Here is a 16464-nt window from a genome sequence, read left to right on the forward strand (position 1 = left end):
GTTTTATGCCGCGGCCGATGATGATATCTTTTTCAAAAGAAACATCCGCGCAATTGATGAACGATGGTAGACAAAGAAATTAATACAGCTGATGCTCTACAAGAAGTATGCACAAAAGAAACCGCTCAGGGCGTGCCTTGTCATTATGCTGTATTCCAGATGCCAATAGTCTTGAAAAGACTGTTCATGTTACAGTTCGAATTTTAAACAGAGTCCCAGGAAACACCAAACGCCTAGCCAAACGCCCAATCTGATGCAACAGTCTTGTACATGTCTGCCATGACTCCCGGGGTCTAATGGTGTATGTAAAAGCAAATCGGAGATCCACCCCAGGTAGCCTTCCATGTCTCTTGACCACCAGCATTATACCATGAACGACTCGCCACATCCACACTGCTCCTCTGCTTGCTGTTAGCATGTGCGCTCAGGTCGACTAAAAGTGCAGGCAAAAAAGACTCACTGATGTTGGGGTTCCGGAAAACAAAACGTTGGCTAAGCTTGTCCTCTATCCAGTCCATCTCGCTCCCGATAATGCTGAAGAGTGCTTTGCTGTCAATCAACACCTTGACTCCGTCTTGCTCAACCGTCTCGTCAAAAGCCCCAGGCTTCTCCACGAACTCGAGATGATACGCCAATCCAGAGCACCCCCTGTTGCGCACACCGACCTTGATGAGCTTCGGGTCCGGCTGGTCGAGAAGCGCGCGTAGGTGGTCTACGGCGGCGGGAGTGAGCTTCATTGCCGCCTTTCGGGGAGCGCGCAACTTGGACCGCGGCCTTGGCGATGGCGCTGATAGCTGTGTACTTGACTTGGACTGCTGGGCTTCTCTCTCGGGGAGCGACGAGGCTGGGTCTAGAGGCGCCTGCGGCTCTTTCGGCGGCCGGGTCTCGTGTACTCTCGGCAACGCGGGGGACTGAACATTGTGTGTGATGGAGGTATCAGGAGCCGTGGCATTGCGCGGCGCCGGGGGTGGGTGAGAAGGTAACGAGTAGGACTGAAAAGCAGCGGCGAGCTGGGCCGGCGTCGACGAGAACTGACGTTGTTGGTTGCTGCTTCGAAAGAAGCTGCGGCGGCAAGCTAGACACGCCGCTCTCCTGGCTAGTAAACTAGACGCGTTCATTCTGAAGTTGGGAAAACGATATCTCGAGGGTATTCGCAGGTTTGGTGAGGGTGAGGTTATGGCAGCATGGGAATTGCGTCGCAGAGATGGGCATTTGTCAACTTTGGTGAAGCGGCAAATGCGAAGCAGCAACCGACAACTTCTGATCAATCAGCCGGAGTGATGACATGACGCCAAGAGCCCAGCCGACACTGATTCTGCCCAGCCAATCAACGATCGTGCATTTGGAATGCATTCAAGACGCACGGGCCCTGTCGACAACAACAAGTGAATTGAATATTCTCAAAGACTCGACCAGATCAAAACAGTAGACAGTATGGTATACTCAGCTCCCACAACCGTAACGCCATCCAATTGACCCATTCTTCAATCTCGGTTACGCCATGGTCACCTTGAAATCAGCGCCCCCACGTCTCCTACCGCCTGCCTTCCCATCTTCTTCAGCAGCGTCCGCTCATCCGCCTCTCTGTACTTTTCCCAGCTATCCAACCCCTCCTTTGCCTGGATGCTGAGCGTCTCGTAGCCCTGCTTGATCACCTCGGCCACTTGCAGACTGGTCAACTGCCCCCCGGTTCTCTTGCCCTTGACCGCTTTGGATCCATCAGTTCCCAGCATCTCCTTGTAGTGGACACTGACGCTGACAAGCGTATCGATGGAGTTGCTCGCCCTGTTGGCCAGCCCGTAGGTATCTCTAAACTTCACCAGCACCTCCCCCGTTTCGACAACCTTGTAAAACAGATCGTCGTACGCTGCCGGTGTGGGTAAGAATGTCTCACCGGCCGACAGTCCCAAGGCGAGCAAATTGACCACATGATCCAACAGCGTGTTGATGTGACTCAGCCCCTTGAGATCAGAGGCATATGTTGTCAGGAATCGGATCAGGCTGAGTAGAGACCGAAACAGGTCAGCCCAGTGGTACTGCAGCCGTGTTCGCGACCGGGACATGTAGCTAATGATTCGCAGCAGAATGCCGACACACAGCGTGTAGAGGCCGACGTCCAGTCTGCGTCGCAGATTGTGGTTGATGGCGTCAATCATGGTGTCCATGACAGCTGTGGCAATCACTCTCTCGGACCGCACCAGCGGCAAATAAGGGGATCGTTGCCGGCAAAGCCTCACCGGCACTTTGCTTTCGTCTGAACACATCCTTTTGCATAGGACAGGGTCCTCAATCAGTAACCGGAACACCATCAGGTTGAGGTGACAATACAAGGTTGTTCTCTGGGAGAGGTGGGCGTGCTGGAGGAGGTAGGACGTGAGAGAAATGAAGTTTGCAAACGGGGAGTCTTCCCCCTTTTCCGACCTTGGGGCACCGGTCACCAGCTCCAGACTGAACAGCTTGTTGGCGTGAGAAAAATCATATGTGGCAAGCAAGACGGCAGCTTCCTCTCCCGGCCTACAAGATCATTAGCAATATTTTCCCACAACTAGAAACAGACGTGCACTCACAGCTCGGCAAACATTCTTTTGGCAGTGTCTGCGTCGTAGACCGGTTTGGGCGGGGGCTTTCCCCCTGGCGCAATAGCCCCTAGCCCAATCTTGTTGAGCGTGTTGGCCAGCGTCCATCCTTCTGGTAGGTCTTCTTGGACATCGATATACTGATCCCGGAGCTTCTGGCACGTCTTGCCCACGCCCTTGACGATATCCTTGATGACCCGCTCGTTGACAAAATCGTTCAAGCGCATTTGATAAGGGTTTTGAAACTCAAACTTGTTGTAGTTGGCCAGCAGTCCAAGCAGCATGAACGGCCTCGTTATCCTCGTCTCGTCGCCAGAAGTTTCCAGTGAAGATTGTGATTGAATACACTGTCTCGGTCAGCACCACGGCCCTTTCACATCAGGAGTTTAGTAACATACGCTTATTATCGCTGGGAACAGATCCCTCTGAATAAAGTACGTGAGCAAGCTCGTTTGATACGCCCCCGAGGACACGGCGAGCGCCAGTTCCACCGCCCGTTGCTGCAAATCGGCTGTATAAGTGCAGTTGGATTTCCCCTTTCGCTGCTGCTGCTGCTGCTGTGGTTCCTGTCCATCCGCCGGCTGCCTTTTGTCCTGCGCATGACCAACCCCATGTGGGCAACACTCTACCCCTGGGCCCCTTCCATTGCGTATGAGGCCCTCCAGCGCTGCGACAAAGTCCCCAAACACGGTATCGATCTGATCCAGCCCGGCCAAAACCTCAATGATATCCGAGCTCGGGTTTGTGTACCGTTTTGCAAGCACGCAAGTCATGAACGTGGACAAGGTGTCGAGTGCATGCAGATCCCCGACTCCATATGGCCGTCGCAACGCCTGTACCGCCTTGATGAATAGTTGCCTTGTCTGGGTCGACAGATGGAGTAAATCGCCGACTGGGGTCTCGTCGAGCATGCGCCTCAAGCTGGCGCGGTCGGGCCGCAGGAGAAAGAACTCCTTCCAGAAGCCTTCGGGCTTTTCGGCCGGTGCATCTTCATCGTCCTTTTGGCACACAGTCTGTCAACCTCTGCGTCTGATAATTCGGTCACTCGGGGCTAACCTGTGAACCGGGACAAGTATCAGCTGTTGTTCCTCACCAGGCACCCACCGCTGGGGACGAACCTTGAATAGGGCTTCATAGAGCCGGACGATTTTGGGCTGGAAAACCTCGGGCCGGGGCTGGTGTGTTAGGGGAGAAGGCTCCATGGGTTTACATATAACTTCCCGCAGTCAACTCGGCTGTGGTCGGTCGAGAATTGGGGTACGAGCGGTCGTGGTTGGGGTCGGGATTCGGGACAGCGTCGCGTTCGGTCGGGAACCCGCCAATCTGGCTCCCTGTCTCCGTCATCAAAGAAACGGAGAACACAGTGCGCGTCAGTTAGGTGGGGCTGCTATTTTTGGGCGCTTCTTGGCGGTGACGGGACAGTGCGGGCGAAACAACCGACAACCGCCTCATTCTCATAGGGCTGAAGACAAGCCGGTGAAGAATTAGACTCAATACATGACCATGTTTACCAGAACTGTCAAACTTATCAGGTGCGCCCCTTCTCAATAACCAACATGATCCGACCATGTCCGATCAGTCTCCTTGTTCTTTTCTCCGCCACCTCCACGCCCGTTTGGATACATACACGCACCTTTTTTTGTTTCTACAGTACGTCTATCCCCGTAGAGTTCTTGTGTATACCAATGCCCAGTGGCAACAAGCCGCCATTGCTGTTTCTGTTTAATCCACATCTCAGTTTGTGCCGAACCTCTACCACCACAAAAGGCCCAAAAATGTTGAAAGGACAGATCGTAGCCGCCACCGACCCATTTCCCCCGGCAAAGAGATAACAGCAAGCTCAAAACAAAAGTGTCGCTAGTGAATATTCCAAAATGCCTAGGCTATGAGAAAGACAGTAAAGGATTGTAAACTCGAAATGTGAGTGTTGGGTTAGATGTAGAAAAAAACAGCCCGCTATTAAACGCCCCAGGGAAAGCAAAGAAAAAAAGTCAAATCCCCCAGCTTCCCCTCCGCTCGCGCACACCCCAGGCCAAGGGGCTGATGGCGTTCAGGTCCGGATGTTGCCGGGCCCACTCATAGATGTAGAGCTTCAGCGCCTTCCATCTTGGACACCTGTCCTCCTCCTTGACATTGTCCTGCTCTTCGCTATCGAGCATGATATGTCCGGTGGCCTTGATCCTCTTCCCGTCCGCCCTTCTCGGACCAGAGTCCTCACTGTTCTGGGACTGCGAGCCAGAGGATTGAGAATTGCCGTGGGCTTCTGCGCCCCACAGATCCTCCATGATGGCGTCGTCGTCCCTTTCCAGTTCCTGCACGGGAATCCGGCTGATCTTGCTCAGCTCCTCATCGTAGAGCCTAGCCGTGGCCGGGTATCCAAGAGACAAGTAATTGTACACCTGCGTCACAAACTTGTCATCAAACTCGGCGGCAATCTTCTCCTCGAGGTCAGCCACAGCCTTCTCTTGCTTCAGTTTCTCGTCCAGGTTGTGCAGGTTGTGGAGCATGTGAAGGCCCTTGGGTGCGTTGTTCTTGGTTCGGTGCTCGGGAACGACCAGACCCCCATTCGCCGACTGTGGTTTCTTTTGGAGCTGAATAGAGCCTCCTCCTGGGATATGCAGACTGTCGGCCCTCGAACCAACCGGCGTCGGCTCCTCGCTCAGTTCGACTGGAGCAGTTCCAAAAGCCTGGTCAAATGGATCTGTGTTGCTTGCGTCGGGCATGGGCGTCGTGATCATCAGCGGCCTGTCCACATGAGCAATCTTTTCGTTTTGGTTGCTCGTGTAGCAGTAACCGCGCCAGAGGCCATGCTGTTCTGTCGGGTCACGGTGCTGGTCCTCCAGCGTCGTTCCCGTCTCCAGATCCCACAAATGATCCGGCTCCAGCTTGGTCTGCTTCGGGGACGGGCACTTTCTAAACGTTAGATCCTGGCCGAGCATGGGAGGTGATTTTTTCAGTCGCAACCGATGGGCGGCCCTCGCCCTCTCCAGGGACATGTCTCTCTCCTGGCCGTAGGGGTTGAAAGGTGCATGGTGCCCAAAAGATGTTTCCGGAGGTATACGCGAGGCCGGGGCATAAGGCATGTCGCCAGCCTTGCCAGCAGGCGCCGAGGGTATGTACGGCATGAAGCTCTCGCCGATGGGTCGGACCGGGGGAGAGTCTGGCTCCATGTTGGGCATGCGACTCTCTCCAGTGGGCGGCAGAGGCGACTCGGCACGGAGCAAGGGCATATGAGTCTCTCCAATGGCCACCAGCGAGCCTGATGACGGCCGTGGCCTCCACAGGGGAGAGTTGGCTATGGACGACCTCTGTCTGCTCGTCAAATCTATGGCATCGCTAGGGACATCAATGCTCATCTTGTCCAGGTCCAACGTGTCTATCCGACTCATGTCACGCTGCCTGTGGGCATTCACCATTTGTGCATGCTCTTGCATCTCCTTGAAGGCCCAGCTAATGTCCTCCTCGGACGAGTTGCGTCTCGAGTGCATGGGATTCCATGGGCCCCTCGTCAAAGGTCTCCCGCGGGGCCCGTCGTCTTCTGACCCTTCCCTGACATAGAAATGTTCGGCACCGCCTATGCGCTGGCCGCTGTTGGGGAACGCGCTCATGGCAATGTCCTGGAGCTTCCTTTGAGCATCGCGGGCCACGAGATCAAACAAGGGGCCGGCAATCTCATCATCACACGATTCGCGCCGGGCATGAGCCCTCTGTCTCTCGGGGCTTGCTGGGATGGATCCATGGCTTCGTTTCCTTCGGGGTTTGGGGGCGTAAATGTGATTTGTGTAGGGTGTGATATCTGTCCTGTCTGTCGGACGGGTGGCTGGGCCTTCGTCTCCGACTCGCCTAGATCTTCGGACCGAGGACTCTACCAGTTGCGGCGCAAACTTGCGTCGCTCTCGCGGAGGTGGTGATGGCGACCTCGGGGATGGACTCGGGGTCAGCTCGTTGGGCGGTATGGACTTTCGATAGCGTTCAAAGGTGGTCTCTATCAATTTGGGTGCGAACTTTGGCCCCGGCCGATCTTTGGTGTTGGCCATTACAGGTTCTGATTGGAACCACCGGGTGGAGTTACACCATGCGTTCAGTACTCTACTGGGCTGTCGAGTTAGTCTTGACGGTCAAGGGAAACAGGAGGGCAGGAGGGCGCACCCACCAACCACGTTTTGGAATGTTGGATGACTTCAGGTCCCGTCGTGAATCATGAAGCTCTGGCACAAGAACAGGCCAGCGGCGCGGCACACCCAGACGGCTTCCAACTTGATTTGTATGCCGTGAGCGGGGGCGAGTCGGCAGAGGGATGCGAGGATTCGGAGGAGGCGGTCACAGAAGCTGAGGCGGGTATTGCAACATTGCTGGAGCGATGTCCGTGGTGCGTGGGCCACGATAGCAGCAGCCACGCAGCCAACACCAGCGCTTACCGCAGCTGGCAGAAAGTGGGCGGGAGACCCCAGAGTGGGATGAATGGTGGGGCATTGCCCATGTCGCTGCACTGTGCGAAGAAGCCACTGCGGAACACAGTCGGACCCGCGTGATCCATTGGCCGGGCGTATTTCAAGCCACAGCTGCCACACACTTGGCCATCCGCACCGTATGCTTATCGTTCGCACACCGTCACTGTACAGATGCACCCCAAATCCAGCACCTGAGATCAAGCAAACAGCGGGGTGCGAGCTGCAGTCTCTATCCATGTCGTCCTGCCTTGCGAGCTTGAAGCCTGACATCATTCACCAGTAATCGCATCTTTTCTGACTGCTGTTGGCTCATCAACCTGGGAACTGGAGAGCAATAACGATCACAAGCCCTGGCGCACTCAAAGGGACTGACTATCAGGGTCCACAAAGAACCAAGGAGATCTCCTTTGACATCTAACAAAGTACAAAGTAGACTCACCGTCTGTCTCCCTAGGTAGGCGGTGTCGGCTCAGCTCCCCTACGGGCCAGCGCATGTTTTGACTTTTTAGGTCAAGTGACGCTCAAGTGCCCGTCCGGTGCCCGTCGCAGTCTTTACGGAATGGAAATGGTCAATTTCAGGGTCCAAGTCGGTGAGGGTGCGCTGGCTTCACCCAGCCTTGGCTCGCCCGTCCTTTATCCTTCGGCGAGTCTCGAGGACTTCCCCGTCCTCTGTTCGGTACCATGCTGGTGGCTTCAGGGACCAAGCCGCTAGAGAAACCCGCCTCCATTTCAACGGGCACTATCGGGTGACGCTCCACTATCAAAACCCGAGCCCGTGAGCGGTGGGCAACTCTGGTTGTCAAGAAACTCGAAATCACGCAACACAGCCCAGAAGTCGGCTTGGAAAAAGTTACTGCCAGTTTCGACGTGAGAGGAGACAGTCTTCCGCCCGTCCATCACCCTTGGTCTCTAGGCTCGTGACATCTGAGGTGAGATAAACCCGCGCGGGGGTGCAACCCCCACACAGAGTCGCCCGTTTCTTGACCACACCGCCCACCCTCGCCAACCTTAATACCCCTGTCCGGTTGGAAGGGTGGAAGGGTCCTCAACCGCCACCAGCCAAGAGAGCTTACCTTCACCAAGTCCCGATCGCCGATAGCCGACTAACACTACAAAACGACAGCTCACACACTTCAAGTAGTGTACCTACCTACCCAAGCCCCCAAGAACAATATGTTCATCTCATGTTTGCCAATGTCACGATGCCGCCAGAAAACACTGCCATTCGGTCAGCCACACGCAGTGAAAGACCTTCCCGTGACTGGGCCAGATTTTCTTGTGGCTGTCTCTTATTGGAGATGATGCAAAGGAACTTATGCAGCATCCCCTGCCGGGCATATAGACACTGCACACCTCCCTCCTTAGGTCACCAACAACAGTTTGACCCCACAGGCCACTTTTCGCAGTTCCTCCAATACACTCCGGCCGGCCCAATCGGCAGGATGGCGTCCCCGGGGTCGGGTGTCCTGATATACTCCGGTTATCCCCTTGGATCTCCATACGGAGCACTGGGACGCAGACACTTTCTCGCCTCTGAGTAAGCAACATATCCAATGTAGAAGCAGCGAGCGGCCAGTAGTATATGTAGTATCCCCAAACCAATGACCTCAGCCCAGAAAACCCGCTTTTTACCCCAGACTCTTGGCCGCTACGAGATCGTTTTTTGGCATTTTGCGGGGAAGTGGCAAATGGCGTTAAACAGTTGGTTGTATCTCACGTCCCTTGTCGTTTATGATGGCGCCTGGCCGGGAAGACGGCATACCCGACACGGATTATGGCCGACACGAGACGTGCTAGTGCTATGCGGATATCCGATATTCACATTCCACCATCAAGGCCCGATGGCTTGGTCTCTCTGGAGCGAGTGTCATTGAGAAGACAAGTACACAGAAATATAGAGACCCCAGCGTGTAATCGCCTCTCAGGACATGATATCTGACTCCCTAAAGCTGCCTCACTCGGGGACTTTCGTTATCTTCAGAAGTCTATCAACTCTGTTTACTATCTATGTAGATGGCATCATTGAGCGTTCTCCTCCCAAATAGCAGTCTCGGTTATTCGGGTGTTAATATAACATGATAGGAAAGGTATTCGAGATGCATAGAATAATCATGGCTGACTCACATGCTGTGAGCCTAGCTTCTCGTAACGGTGCCCATCAACGTGTTACGTCGCATGGCTCTCCGTTTTTTTTGCGTATTACAAGAGACTCCAATCTAGGTACATAGGTAGGTATGATGTCTTGGAGTGAGAAGAGTGTTGTTGACGATGTGCGATCAATACTATGAACAAAACGGGAAATAGTATCTCGAGACTTTTCGAATATATCGTTATCGATGTGCTGTTCAGGGCACTTGGCAATGTCATCCTGTCTTGAACTCCTCTCGAGTCGTTCGTGATACTTCAAGACCAATCACCAAGGCAGGTTGACTCGACTGCCTAGAGGCTGCTACTCTGGAGTGGTTTCACTTTTCAAGTATGGATTAGCTAGATATGTGATGATCCTCCGCATTTACTGCCACCCAGACAGAGTGCCACAAAGACACGGATGTCGGTTTGAAGATGCGACCACAGTGCGCAATGAACTATTCAGCCACAACCACCACTTCCTATCAGATCTGAAATACAAGAGAAGCCTGTCCCCTTCCCATGCAGAAGGTCTTCGGCCTATACACATCTACGCGGCGTAGTGATAAGTGCGCTGGTTAGAATTCTTATCACAGTTTTAAACGATTATGACTTGTTCAGACCTGGCGAGCATTCCCTCTACTCAACCTGAATTCAGTGTCCGGCATTACAATGGTTCATCAAGACGATATCACAGACGCCACAGTCATACTGCGTCAGACACATATGGGTTGGAAATGAGGATGGAAAGATGGCGTCGACGGGAAAGGAGATTAGATGAACTTTGTGGACCAGGAGGACTCAGGAGGCGTGCTTCCCGGCGTCGGATAGATAGAATTGTCAAATGCGGTGACACCATCACGCAAAGGATAGTATGTACAGCATGAATTTGTGTATCATGAAGGCTACGAAAGTGTGTTCTCATGACCTCACTCCTTTTCCAAAGTTACAACGAGCGGACTGTCAGGTTAAGCCATGCTACCGTTGTTTCAATACAGGTAGTGACAACACAGTCACCTCTAGTAGAAGACTAGTAGAAGAGTTGAAGATTTGACGTCAGAAAGGAGGAATGATCATGACCACATTGGCTGATGCAATCACGCGTGGAAGAACCACCCTTCATCTACAGCTGTCTTGCAAGCAATATGAGTACTGGGAGCAGCAGTCTTGTGCGCCTGAGGCTGAATCATGGGTGGTCAACCAAAAGATAAGCCAACTTGGATTCGTTGAGAGTGCTCAACCGCTATCGAAAATGGGCCGGGTTGGGCGTTAATGTCTCAAGCGGTTGAGAGATTGCAATGTAACGGATGATTGAATGGTTGGTCCAAGGCTTGCTATCTACCGACGTTGACGCCACCACGTTCAACGCGCGCGATCTCTCAAGGGTCCGTGGGGGCACCGTCCAAGGCCTTGTGACAGCTGCAACCCTACCACCCGGAAACGTCTCTGAAAAACCACAGAAAGAGATGCTGGTCCTGGTTGTCGATTGAAACGCGGCTCCAGACACGCTCGGATGCGTCTTCGATCACGAGCACGATTCCGGGAACGCCTGGCAGCTTCCCAGACTCTGGGAACCTAGGAATGGGGGTCAGCCCCTGGCTGTGCCAAGAGAATCTCTCCCGAATGTCGCGTGGCAGCGGATGACGGCGAGGCTTTTCAACCTGCTGGCTGATGCCAAGAGTAGAGATGTTGGTTCGGCTGGATAAAGCTGCAAGTCCTCGCATTGCTGCTGTGTTTTTGTCGACGAGAAAGACAGCGTGGAAAATGCTGTGACACGGCTGCAAAGATGTCAGGGGGTGGGTCACGATAAGCGGATGGCATATGATATGGACTATGAGTGGAGGATCTCGAGATGTCCATGGCCAGGGTCTTGAGCTTTGACGGGCCAAGACAGTTATCTACTACACAAAACTTTGCTGTCGAGAGACGGGAGCATGTCGTGCCAGTGCAGTCTGGCCGTCATGTCGCGTGTCTGGTTCGGCCAATGCAAGACGGCGGCGAATGCCCGTTACCTATCTCTCCTCATGCCCCTGGCCAACCACGGATCGCGAGCCCGACAAAAGAACATCTCGGCAGCCAAGTTTCTCCCCGTCGTCTCCTGGATGCCAGGCGGGGCCAGCAAGATGGGCAAATGAGCTGAACGGTGGGCACCAGTGGCACCGTATTCAGGGGAGTCCCCGGCGGCGGAACAACGGGAAAAAGCTAAAATTGGGAGTGATGGAAATGCAATAAAGAACAGCCCCATTTTGCATGTTCGAGAACACGAAGGGGTCTCCTGATGACGGGTACCTGAAAGTCTTTGGAACTCTCTCGGGTCAGCATCACGGACCGCTGGTCGATACAGCTTGCCGAGCGCCCGTCTCGGCGAGGGTCGTGGTGCAACTCTGGGCCGATAAGCTTGGATCTGGCAGAGACAATGGTGGTTGCGATGGTTGTGGTGATGCAGGTCAAAAAACAGGATCGCTGATTCGCGGCCCACAGTGACACAAGCCCAAGACTTCAACGCTCCGCCAAACTGGATTCGCGAACCAGGATCCCTTTGATAGATGAAATTAAAATGAAATAAGCCCAGGAACCGACGACGGGCTGCTTAGTTTAGAAACACCAGATCCCGCCCTGGCCTTTTTCTTTCCTGCTGCATCATCTTATACCTACCTAGAACCCAGGACATGATAGACTGCTTGCCGTTCCATCAGTCGGCCTCGAGGACGTTTCTGCCGACGAGGACACACGACACAAGCGCACGAAAAGCGACCGACACCGAATCCTACATTGCACTAGGCGGCCCCTTTGCAGAACGGCGACCAACCGTGGCACACTAAGGGTAGCCCAGAGCGACGGGAGCAGAGCAGTACGCGGCCGTTCTGTCCATGCTCGTCCTCGTCCACTATGGCGGCGTCAAGATATAACACTCTGCCGGCCGGCCAGGCTGATGACGACACGCCTGATCAACACGGCCAGCGCCCGCCGTTTTCCCCAGATTCCTTCGCCTCGCGCCTCTCGCCAACGTCGCAGTCCACCTCGACCAGCCTGGCCTCGCCCACCCAGTCGCCCAATCCCATGGCTCATGCGAGCTTGGCCGAAAAGACGTTTACTCCCCTCTCCATGAACGAAAGCGATTACCTGTCGGACCACTCGGCCACCGACCGCCTGCTGAGAAAAAAGTCGTCCTTCTCCCTCGAACACGAATCGATGCTGAGCACCTCCAACACTTCCAGAGGCGAAACGTTTCTGCAGGTGGGCAGTGCCATTGGCAGAAGCAACAGTGTCAGCAGCACGTCCAGTGCCACGGCAGCTGGCCGGGGCGTGACGGTTGTCAGCTCCATGGTCCAATCGTTTGAAGCCCTGCACGCAGCAGTGGTTGAGAAAGAACGAGAACTGGCGGCCAAAAAGAGCAGTGCCAGTCTTCGCCCGTCTCTCGGTCCGGTGTCAAGGACAACATCGCCGGCTCCAAATGCAGACCTGACAGACGCAAGCCAGCACCAGCACCAGCACCAGCACCAGCAACACCTGGGGTCCAGTCTTGGCGGAGCTGTTGGCGCCACCGATACGACCATCGTGCCGCAGACAACCGACCCCCCAGCGCAAAATGCGAAGGCCGCCCCTGAGTCCCCGATCCGCTCCCCGATTTCAGTGACGGCCCAGACGCCCCTGATCCGACCGACTCCCACGACAATTCCTTCTCCCACCACCTCGATTGAATCGCCATTGCCCCGAACCTCTTCCACCGCGAGCATCAGCCTGACACACCCCACCCCAGACCTCAACAAGCGATCGCAGTCGGGCGCCTACCTCGGCAACATTGCCGCCCTCGAAGCCACGGCCGAGCGCCTGTCCATGACCAGTTCCATCGAAGTCGCCATTCGCGAAGAGCACAACGAGCTCAAGCGGTCCGAGAGTCGGAAGTCGTCGATTCTTCAACGTGCGAGGGGTACCTCAGCCGGCTCCGATTCTGGTTCGGCATTGCATCTCGGAAGCAGAAAGAACTCGGTGGTGGAAACGAACAACGCAGCCCGTTTTGGCGGTTATGTCATGAGTCCCCAACATTCCTTGTCTGGCGCGTCGGCCCGTCTCCGCTCTGGCAGCAAGGCCAGCTCCAGTGGCTTGCCAGCTCCGGAGTCCGTTGCGCTTTCGTCTAGCCTGGAGAACGGCGAAGACTTTCCATTCATGTCTCGGAGTGGACCAGGAAAAGCGTCAACGAGAAGTGCGGCCAGCAAGCTGTCCCTTGCCGAGATTGCCGAACTGGAACACCCAACAGCCCTGACGCGGGATGCCATGGACCGAGCCGACCTGGGAGTGCCGGACAACGACGAGGAGGAGGAGAGGCGCATACTAGCGAGTGCCCACCAATATATTGAGCCAGAGTTCGCCGATGAGGGGGAAGGGGCGCGCACACCTCAGAATGAGAACCAAACCTTTCTGGATGATCCCGCCCCGCGGCTGCAGCTCCACCATCCCGACCAGTACTCGCAGTATTGGGACCAGAATAATGACCAGGCGAGAAGACCAACGACGGCCGCTTCCGTTACCACGTTTGATCAAGCTCAGACAGCGTTTGGTGACTTTGACGGCGTCCACTGTGACCCCGAAGCCGACCAGTTTGTGCCTCACCAGGAGCCTGAGCTGCCTCCGCCTCGGTCACAACAGCAACCGCAGCACCATGGCATCAACAATTCGTTGGGGCCCCGCCCGACATCATACTTTGACCCATCTACCGGGCAGCAAATGCTCTACTACCCAGCTCCGGTCCCCGCCATGCTCAATCTGCCACCAAAGTTGTCCAAAAAGCCCAAGGCGGGACCCAGAACCGCGAGGCGGTCCCAGGTCATGAGTGCGATGCCGATGGTGACAACGCGGGAATCACGGGTGTGGCTTCCTGATCCGACTCATACTGTGGGCGGAGGTAGCCAGCACAACGTGCCCCTCATGCCGGAGCTCCTCGGCGGAGATTACGCTCCCCAGACATCAAATGCCGACGAGCTGGCGCCACCACAAGCGCCCGCCCTTGCTTCGGGCCACTCCAGGCACGCGTCCGAGGCGAGCACCATCCATCCGGCTGCTCCTGTTGTGGAAGAGCAACGAGAATTCCGTCGTCCTCAACGTTTGACCGACAACCGCAAATCCCGGGCGACTGTATTGGACGGCTTGCCACCGCAGCTCCGTGCAAGTGCCTTTTTCGAGCTGCCCTCTACCCATCTCCCCAAGATTGAGGTCAAGGACGGATCTGCCATGGCGACGCTCGACAGCATCCTCGACGCCTCGGCCGCTGCGCCCGTCAGCGCTTTTACCGACCACGCCTTTGCCGGGGCCTTGGGTGATGAGGTGTATGGGACTGAGAAGAAGCGCAAATCAAAGAAGCCGCCCAAGAAGTCCGACGCAGAGCCTGTGGAGGAGGAGGTGGTGGCCAAGCCAAAACGAAAGACGCTTGTCAAGAGGAACTCGAGCTCGGCTCTACTTGACTACGACAACGAACCGAAGAAGAGATCTAGTCGGTTTTCCCTTTTCCCGAGCAGAGGCGATGACGACGACAGCGATGACGATGACGAGCGGATCAGACGAAATGGTGATCGTTCACCCGGCGATGGCCCTCTGCAGTCTCCCAACCCCCTCGCCCCGGGTGCCGACGAAGAGTCCAGTGAACAATCCAGCGACGAGTCTAGTGAGAACGAAAGGTCTGTCTACAGAGGCCCGCCCACGACGCTGCTCGCAGAGTTGCAGATCCGGAAGCGCCAGAATCAGCAGCGAGTCAAGGACGGCACCCGGCTTCCCCGCGGCCAGCACGGCACCACTCTTCTTGAACTGGACGCTGTTGCTCAGGTGGAACAGAAGACCAGGAAGGGCAAGCGTGTTAATCTCGCCTGGGAAGACCCAAGCGCCAACCCGTATCAAGGCTCCGACATGGACGACGAGGACGTGCCGCTGGGCATGCTGGCGCTTGCCAAGGCCACTGGTGACGGAACCAACAGGTCAACCATGGACATTGGCGCTCTCATGAGCGAGGTGAATCGTCCCCTTGGCTTGATGGAGCGCCGGGAAATCGAAGACAACGAGCCCCTCAGTCGCCGCCGCGAGAGGTTGCAGGGCAGAGACAGCGGCCATGTTCCGTTGTCTCTGGACCTTATTCAGAAGCGAATGAGCCACATGCCGCTCACACAAACAAACGGCGCTCCCATTGGGTTGATGGGTATGCGATCCCAGTCGAGACTCAATCTTCAGCTTCCCCAAGAAGAACGACCAGTCTCCATGATGGGCGCCAACGCAGACGAGAGTGATCCCGAGGTGGAGGGGGAGACGCTGGCTGCCCGCAAAGCACGACTGGCAGCCGAAAACCCCTTGCCGCGCACCCGTCCTGTCAGCGGCATGTTCTCGGCCGAGCTTCTCAGCCAGTTTGGCGGCGCCGACGAGGAGGCTGCCGACGCCAAGAGCAAAGAAGTGAGCAATGAGGCTGCCGCGGTGGTGGATGTGCCCGAGGAAGAAGAGACGTTGGGCCAGCGAAGACGCAGACTACAAGCCGAGAGGGAGGCACGGGAGCGCGAGATGGCTGCTGGAGGCGGCATATATCCACCTCGTGCTGCTACGCCCGTTGGACTTTTCCCAGGCGTGAGCGGCCTGCAAGCCAACCCTCAAGCCCGCCCGCTCTCCATGGCCAACATGCTTGGTGCTCATCCCATCGATACCCCCATGGGTCACATGAACCCCCTCGAGCAAGCGCGCCTGAACCGGGAGGCCGAAGTAATGAGGGTGCAGCAGGAGCAAGAACTCCGAATGGCAGCGCTCCGAGCTCAGATGCCCACAAGTCTGGTTGCCGTCTCGTCCGGGGGCAGGAGTGGCGGATACATGAATGGCATGTTCAACAACGGAATGGGGGGGCACGCTGTGGGCCAGGCCGGCGCTGCTGGGATGAGCCTAGGCTACGGCAACGGCAGCAACCTGAGCTTGCTGACGCCGCAACAACCAATGATGCATGGTGGTGGCATTCCGATGAATGGTGTTTATGGTGGTGGATACGGGATGCAAGTACCTGGCCAAGTGGGCCAAGTGGGACAGGTTGATATGGTGGAGCGCTGGCGGCAGAGCGTGTTGCCGTGAACAGGTCTTAGGTCTTTGGATAGAATTTTGGATCAAGGAGAATTTTGTTGGTACAAGCAAAAAGCTGGTATTGCTACTTGATTAGAGCATAGCATAGCATTTGGGGGGGCTGGGCTTCTGTTTGGGTATAAGTATACACTGTTGTATTGTTGTACGAGGCTGGCGGGTTTATCATTCGAGCTACCTTGAGCAATCAAAGCGAGATTTTGTTTTCATCATTC

The 16464-nt window shown here is 55.6% G+C and overlaps 4 protein-coding genes across 4 annotated transcripts; 1 reads left to right on the top strand and 3 right to left on the bottom strand.

The window, feature by feature from the left end:
• Window positions 1-363: 363 nt before the first annotated feature.
• Window positions 364-1118, bottom strand: PODANS_3_10760 (uncharacterized protein; the record flags this gene model as incomplete). Its single annotated transcript, XM_001903517.1, has 2 exons — window positions 364-401; window positions 461-1118. 2 exons carry the CDS (start codon window positions 1116-1118, stop codon window positions 364-366), a joined length of 696 nt encoding a protein of 231 aa, XP_001903552.1.
• A 387-nt stretch (window positions 1119-1505) lies between these two features.
• PODANS_3_10750 (uncharacterized protein) lies at window positions 1506-3778 on the bottom strand (the record flags this gene model as incomplete). The annotated part of the gene is made up of 4 exons (XM_001903518.1): window positions 1506-2514; window positions 2568-2923; window positions 2975-3574; window positions 3695-3778. The coding sequence occupies 4 exons, from the start codon at window positions 3776-3778 to the stop codon at window positions 1506-1508; spliced, it is 2049 nt and encodes a 682-aa protein (XP_001903553.1).
• Window positions 3779-4567: 789 nt separating this feature from the next.
• Window positions 4568-6613, bottom strand: PODANS_3_10740 (uncharacterized protein; the record flags this gene model as incomplete). Its single annotated transcript, XM_001903519.1, has 1 exon — window positions 4568-6613. The coding sequence occupies one exon, from the start codon at window positions 6611-6613 to the stop codon at window positions 4568-4570; it is 2046 nt and encodes a 681-aa protein (XP_001903554.1).
• Window positions 6614-12043: 5430 nt separating this feature from the next.
• On the top strand, window positions 12044-16243 carry PODANS_3_10730 (uncharacterized protein; the record flags this gene model as incomplete). The annotated part of the gene is made up of 1 exon (XM_001903520.1): window positions 12044-16243. One exon carries the CDS (start codon window positions 12044-12046, stop codon window positions 16241-16243), a length of 4200 nt encoding a protein of 1399 aa, XP_001903555.1.
• Window positions 16244-16464: the final 221 nt, after the last annotated feature.

The sequence above is a fragment of the Podospora anserina genome, chromosome 3, assembly GCF_000226545.1.
Source record: "Podospora anserina S mat+ genomic DNA chromosome 3, supercontig 3".
In the NCBI taxonomy this organism is placed as follows: domain Eukaryota; kingdom Fungi; phylum Ascomycota; class Sordariomycetes; order Sordariales; family Podosporaceae; genus Podospora; species Podospora anserina.